This window comes from Xiphophorus hellerii, chromosome 21 (assembly GCF_003331165.1).
Source record: "Xiphophorus hellerii strain 12219 chromosome 21, Xiphophorus_hellerii-4.1, whole genome shotgun sequence".
NCBI classification, from domain to species: Eukaryota; Metazoa; Chordata; class Actinopteri; order Cyprinodontiformes; family Poeciliidae; genus Xiphophorus; species Xiphophorus hellerii.
In genome coordinates this window covers 14,838,257-14,844,742 of record NC_045692.1, presented here as the reverse complement: position 1 = coordinate 14,844,742, position 6,486 = coordinate 14,838,257, and the positions used below count along the sequence as shown (strand labels likewise).

Sequence of the window (6,486 nt, the reverse complement as noted above, 5' to 3'; positions counted from 1 at the left end):
CTCTGTACCCAAAATGACCGTAGAACCAGAGGGGGTCAGGACGCAGCTGTTGGCTCTTTTGTTTTAACAAGAGAGCAAATGGCCTTTGATCTTTGGCGTAAATTAGGGGGAGTTTCTAAGTTTCTCTGAGTGTCCAAGGTAGCTTCCAGTTGGCCGACGAGAGCTACGCCTTAAGTGAATATATTAAAAAGAAAAGACACACCTTCAGTATAAGACTTCGTGTACAGGAGTAAAAATTCAGAGAGCTGCCACTATTTTGCTTTTTTGCATCGCTCTCTCCAAAGACGCGTCTTTGTTTTGTTTTTTTTTTGTTTGTCTTTGTCTTTGTCTGTCTTTGTCTGTATAAGGTAAAGAATGCATATCTCTGTTCCTCTGCAGCTTTGTGTTGATTCATGCGTTGCTTTGTATGGGATTAAACTCTGTGATTCTGTGACGTTAACATGCATTGTTGTTTTCACTCTGGCTGCACGTCGCCCGCTGAGAGGACCCGGAAGTTTAAGGAAGAGAGAGCCAAACTTTTTTTCAAAATTAATTTTAAAATATTCTTCCTTAACATTAGCCTGCTACAGTCAACATTAGGCCTAAGCTAAATACACCACGTGTGGAACTGAAACAATGCCAAACAAAGTTCATTTATACAGGTAACGTTATGCTCAAGATTTCTCAATAGTGCCTAGTGACCAAGCTATAGTTACTGAAACAGGATGATTATAACCATTTCATAAGAAGTTACCTCGATGTGTTTCTTCAAGTTGGACGGGGAGTTTTTGTAAGATAGAATTTCCACATCTTTGGGCAGGAATAACATAAACTTCATGCGGTACGACGAATCTTTAACACCCAAGAAAGAGTATATTGTGTTTAAATAAGGCCATGGGCTCTCATCACCAGCTGGTGGTTCCCCTGGAGCCGTGTCCGACATAGTTGCAGTCGTTGTGGTCTCCGTCTCCTCCTCCATGTGGCTGCTGCTGATTGCGAGACTTGCTTTGTGTTTAATGGGAGAAGCGAAACAGGTGTATCCTATTGGTGGTGGTGAACAAGACCAGGCAAGTAGGCTACCGACTTTGTTGCAGTCAATCAGTAGGTGGGGTCAAAACACTTGCGTTTCTCTCTCTCGCTTTTTTGTAACGAGTAACTAAACCACACATTGAAAATGTATCGGAGTAAAAGTACGCAATTAAGTTTGGAAATATAGTGAAGTAAAAGTGAAAGTTATCAAAAATTTTCATACTCGAGGAAAGTATGAAGTACTCCAAAATATACTTAAGTAAAGTAGTGAAGTGTTTTTACTTCGTTACTTTACAACACTGCGTATCACACACCTTTAACCTCATCAGAAAAGCTAATAAACATAATGATGTTGACTTAGTCCTTATCTTATGTTCTTCAAAGGGAAGAGTTAATGCTCAAGTTCAGTCATTGCACTGTAGGTGTGCCATGGAAACATTTTCATGAATTGTGAACTACCAGAGTGAAGTTGCTAAATATAACAGATGACAGATAAACAAAACAGCTGCACGATACAATGACATCTGAAGAACAAACATGAGCACAATCAATAGCTTCCCAGGCATGGATAATTACTTCACTGTGATTCAGATTTCACCTGAACTCACACATACCTGGTACTTATACCCACCCTGGGAAATCTGATGACACATGGGAGTAAATACTGATATGAATGCATTAGTTTCTAAAAGATCGTAAAAGTAAAAGTAAAATCGTAAAAGTAACATTTCTGCTTGTTTTGAAACATAATTATTAACTAAAAACTTAAAGTTTGGGCATTCCGTGGTGGCGTAGTGGTTAGCGCGACCCATATTTGGAGGCCTTGAGTCCTCGACGCGGCCGTCGCGGGTTCGACTCCCGGACCCGACAATATTTGCCGCATGTCTTCCCCCCTTTCCTTCCCCGTTTCCTGTCAGCCCACTGTCATATAAGGGACACTAGAGCCCACAAAAGACCCCCAGGAGGGGTTAAAAAAAAACAAAAAAACTTAAAGTTTATCAATGATTGTCAGTAGAAAAAAAAACCACTGCATTGTAGAGGCTTTATGGATCAATAGACCGCGGGGTGGTTTACGGATGAGTTAGTTTTCTCTTCTGTGTGAAGTTCATTTAGATTTTTGAAGCTGACTCTACCTGCTGTGGTCATTGAATTGGAAAATATGCCGAGTCACTACTATCTGTGTTGTTTCCCACTCAATGGCATTTTATTGCTGTCGTGATAACTGTTGTTCCCCTCAAAGGAGTTACAAAGGCAGTTACAAGGACTATCTTATTTGTGATTAGTTAAAAATTAAACCTGTCTCTACTGTGTACATCTATGAGAAGCCTCTGTTAAACATACCACATGCCAAGATGAGCAGCTTCGGAGACGTCCTGAAGGAGGTCGGGGAATTTGGTTTGTTTCAGAAAACGTTGCTTGTTGCTTTATGCATACCCAGCATTTTCCCGGCTTTCGATCTCAGCAGTCAGGTGTTTGCGGGGCTGAGCTTCTCTCACTACTGCAACACTGACTGGATCTTGGAGAGAGGTCCAAACTTGACAAAAGAGAGACAAAGGAACCTCACCATCCCGGTGGACAAGGATGGGAGATTTGAAAAGTGTAGCATGTTCACCCCTGTGGATCTGGATTTGGAAGCTATTGAAGCATATGGCCTTAACAGGACAACAGAATGCATCAATGGCTGGGACTACGAGGTTCAACAAGGAGTCTCGAGCCTTGTCACAGAGGAAAGCAAAAATCCATTTTTTTCTTACAATCTTGCATTCGTCCTTATAATTCTTAGTGCATTTTTATCTTCATCTGTAATAACAGTTGCTTTTGTTTACAGTTTGATCTAGTTTGTGGCAAAAGTGGGTTAATCGAGGCATCGCAGTCAATCTACATGGCAGGTATCCTCATTGGATGTTTACTGGTTGGGGCTATTTCTGACAGGTAATACATTTCCTTTTACCTCACCATTTTGCAAAGAACTCATGGTGCTAATATCAACCTTAAGCTATTGGTTCCAGGTTCACACATTGTGGGAAATAATGTTTTTATTTTTATCTTAGTCAATATACTGAGACAATTTTCATTTTAGTGTGTATGTGATGTTAGATTTATCAGATTTTAGGCTCTTACAGGGCTTCCGCACAGTCCTGACAAGTTTGGAAAAATATGGAAGTTCTTTTTGTCATATTCCAGGTTTGACTAAGTTTGGGTGGAAGGAAAAACTGCGGGAAAAATGGCTGAATTTACAGACTTGACTTCTTACTCCCCAATTTAAAAGATTGGGTCTATATTCATTTTAACTGAAAGAGAAAAGAGGCGCTTTTTATCTTAATTTATATCTAAATTACTTATTCTTTTGATTTTCTACAGCACAACTTGAATTTCAAACCATTTGGGGTTTTGAGAGGTTTTGAGAACCCTCACATTCAAAAGTCAAGAGAGGAATAATTTATACATTTTCAACTCTACACCTTCTTAGATGTTTATGGGGTGCTGTTGGGATGCAAAAGAAATATCCACTTTTATGAATATCTGCAAAAATATTCATAAAATGTGAAGAACTGTGACTTAGTGGTGGGCAGTCAAGTCTGGTATTTGATGGGCATAACGTAATTTTTTTATTTTTGGTATATGTTTGTTCCGATAACAAATCAAAATAAACAAACAATAAAATGTGAAATAGCTCTTTACATCACAGCCTCATCAGAAGCCACTTTGACAGCATTGTGTTGTTTTTTGTAGTTTGTGGAACTGGCAGAAAATAAAGCCAAAGGTGAATGTTTCGGCCTTAAATATTATAAAGGATAAAAGAAATGAAGAAATCTGACTGGAAAAGCGTTTAACTGTGAAATTAAAAATGTGCAGGAAGCCCAGGTCTTTGAAGTTGTCATCCTTAGTGATCATCATCAGTATAATACCGATAGAGTTGAACTAAAGAAGCTGTAAAGTTTTGTTTGTTGGTCCTGGAGGTTGGAGCCAATGACTGTCTGATAGCACACATGAGTAAAGTCGACTTCTACCATTTTATAGCAACTCTAATTTCAAAACATCATAGGTGTTTAAGAGAATGCATTGGATATTTATATAGAAATATGGAAATGGTTATTTACAGACAAAATGGAGATAGGAATCCTTAATCGTGCACTATTAAAGATTTTAATTTGTGAAATGAGTACTGAGAATGTAATATGCAAAGCACTTCAGAACAGCTGATATGCCTGACAGCTGTCTGTAGCTTAATGTTAATTTTAAAGAGTCGTGTTGAGTATTGTGATTTTTAAAAAATCAAGAATTTTGTGTGATTTCTTTGCACTCCTTTTCAATTTTGTTCTCTAATAAAGCTCTGTTTTCTTTTCTAGGTTTGGTAGAAGATTTGTAATCCTGCTTTCTCTTCTCCTTCTACTGTTGTTTGCTGTGATTACGGCTTTCTCACCAAACATCTACGTTTACATAATCTTTAAATTTTTATGTGGGTCTTCTGCTGGTGTCATTATTATGAACACATGTGTCATGGGTAGGTCAAAGTTTTATTCTTTTGTTCTGTTTTGCTTGAACCCTGACTTACACAGATCTTATGTATTCAGCTCTAAGCACAGTATGAATGTACAGTTGTAACATTACAAAGGTTTTAAGCTCTTACTCTTCAGCAGTGTAAAATAATTATGACCATAAGTGACTTTTCTCCTAATCTGGTTTTCAGCGGTGGAGTGGACTGACGTTTCAAAGTCTGCTCTTTGCACAACGTCCATCATCAGTTTCTTTTCAATTGGACAGATGCTTCTGTCTGGTATTGCATATTTGACGAGAAACTGGAGGATCTTGCAACTTGTGCTCTTCAGCCCTCTTGTCATAATCCTGTTGACCTTCTACTGGTTAGTAGCAGAAAAATTACATTACCAACTAAAACATTGCTTGGGCAGTCTTTAGTTGCATTGGAGGTCTTGTTTCAACAGGCTTCTCCCAGAATCATCTCGATGGTTGATGACGCAAAACAGGAAGGAGGAGGCTGAGAAGGCACTCCACCGGGCAGCCAAAGTAAACAAACGAAGAGTACCAGGACATTTGCTAGAAAAGGTTTTCATCCACACGTAAACTTCAAAAACCTCGAATGTCTTCCTCAGACCTGATATTAATATATTTACTTGGATGGTTTTGAATTTACAGTTTTATGTTTTCACATGCGTCTTTAAATATAAAAAGTTTTTCTGTGACATCACAAAATACAGCCAACTAGGCTTTATTTCTTGATCTGAATTGTTTCATTTTTACATACATAGATCAATGTATATACATAGATACATACGTTGATCTATATATCTAAATACCTAGGTCCTAAATACAAATATTTAGAATCTAAAATAAAATGCCACGGAAATGTCCTTAAATTGGATGAAAGTCAGTTAGGACGATGCACTATCTAAATAAAGCCATAAACACCAAAATGTCTATAACTGTATTTCAGTGGAAATTTTCCTGAAGTTCATTTTCCATATTTTAGGTAAATTTGGAAACTACTCCAGACAGAAAGAACATGATGGACATCTTCCGCATATCATATTTGAGGAAACGCACTCTAATAATGAGCTTTAACTGGTTTGCCTTCTTAAGAATCCGATTGCTTTAAAAAGTTACCATGTGCAGATATACCACAGTAGTCAAGCTAATGCTGCATCTGATTTCAGGTTTGCAGCCAGCTTCCTGTTTAATGGACTGAGCCTAAATATAGGGAGTTTCGGCCTAAATATCTACCTCACTCAGCTCATCTTTGGCACTGTTGAAATTCCTGCCAATGTGGCTTGTTTGACTATGATTCAACGTTTTGGGAGGAGAATATGTCAGGCAGGCTTCCTTTTCCTTGGAGGAGTCTCTTGTTTGGTTGCCACTGCTGTCCCAAGAGGTAATCATATTAACTGTTTGTTGTTTGTGGTTTTCTTACACTTTTTTTGTTTTTATTTCTATTTTTTTATTTGCTAAACACATTTGTTTTATACCCACCAGCTCTACCTGTGGTTGTGACAGTCATTGCTATGATGGGAAAATTTTCTGCTGCTGCTGCCTTCAGTACAATCTATGTCTATACAGCTGAATTATATCCTACTGATATAAGGTATTACTGCTTATTCCTTAAAAAACCTAAATACACTGTGAGATCTGGAAAACAAGAAAAAAAAGCTGATTTGGCTAAAATATGCATTGAAATAAAAACTCAATGAAAAAGCTGAGGCAACTTTTTTCACGTTTTTTTTAGCAATTAAACATTATAAGTACAATACAAACAAACAACTAACTAATTAGTATATCAGTATTGTTATAAGAGAGAGAGATTCTGATAGTAAATAATGAAGTGCTTTAATTTGAAACATTTCTATAAGGGACATGTTTCCATTAAGCTCCTTAATGTGTATTTGTGCAATGCAGCCCAAACATGACATAATTTGTTCAGATAGAAATATTAAAATTTTTAGATGCCAGCTAACATTGAGTCAC

At 37.6% G+C, this 6,486-nt stretch overlaps 1 protein-coding gene and 1 long non-coding RNA gene across 2 annotated transcripts; both read left to right on the top strand.

The window, feature by feature from the left end:
* The first annotated feature begins 2,248 nt into the window (after positions 1-2,248).
* On the top strand, positions 2,249-5,091 carry LOC116712269 (solute carrier family 22 member 24-like). The gene is made up of 6 exons (XM_032552151.1): positions 2,249-2,390; positions 2,474-2,735; positions 2,837-2,940; positions 4,359-4,513; positions 4,700-4,871; positions 4,953-5,091. Exons 2-6 carry the CDS (start codon positions 2,613-2,615, stop codon positions 5,089-5,091), a joined length of 693 nt encoding a protein of 230 aa, XP_032408042.1. The 5' UTR covers positions 2,249-2,390; positions 2,474-2,612.
* A 486-nt stretch (positions 5,092-5,577) lies between these two features.
* Positions 5,578-6,113, top strand: LOC116712352 (uncharacterized). Its single transcript, XR_004337514.1, has 3 exons — positions 5,578-5,592; positions 5,682-5,896; positions 5,998-6,113. It is a non-coding gene; the product is annotated as an uncharacterized LOC116712352 (long non-coding RNA).
* Positions 6,114-6,486: the final 373 nt, after the last annotated feature.

Coding starts and splice junctions, on each gene's coding strand:
- LOC116712269 (XM_032552151.1), top strand. CDS start 2,613: ATGTTCACCCCTGTGGATCTGGATTTGGAAGCTATTGAAGCATATGGC. Junction 2,941..4,358: donor GTTGGGGCTATTTCTGACAG/GTAATACATTTC, acceptor TTTCTTTTCTAG/GTTTGGTAGAAGATTTGTAA. Junction 4,514..4,699: donor TATGAACACATGTGTCATGG/GTAGGTCAAAGT, acceptor TCTGGTTTTCAG/CGGTGGAGTGGACTGACGTT.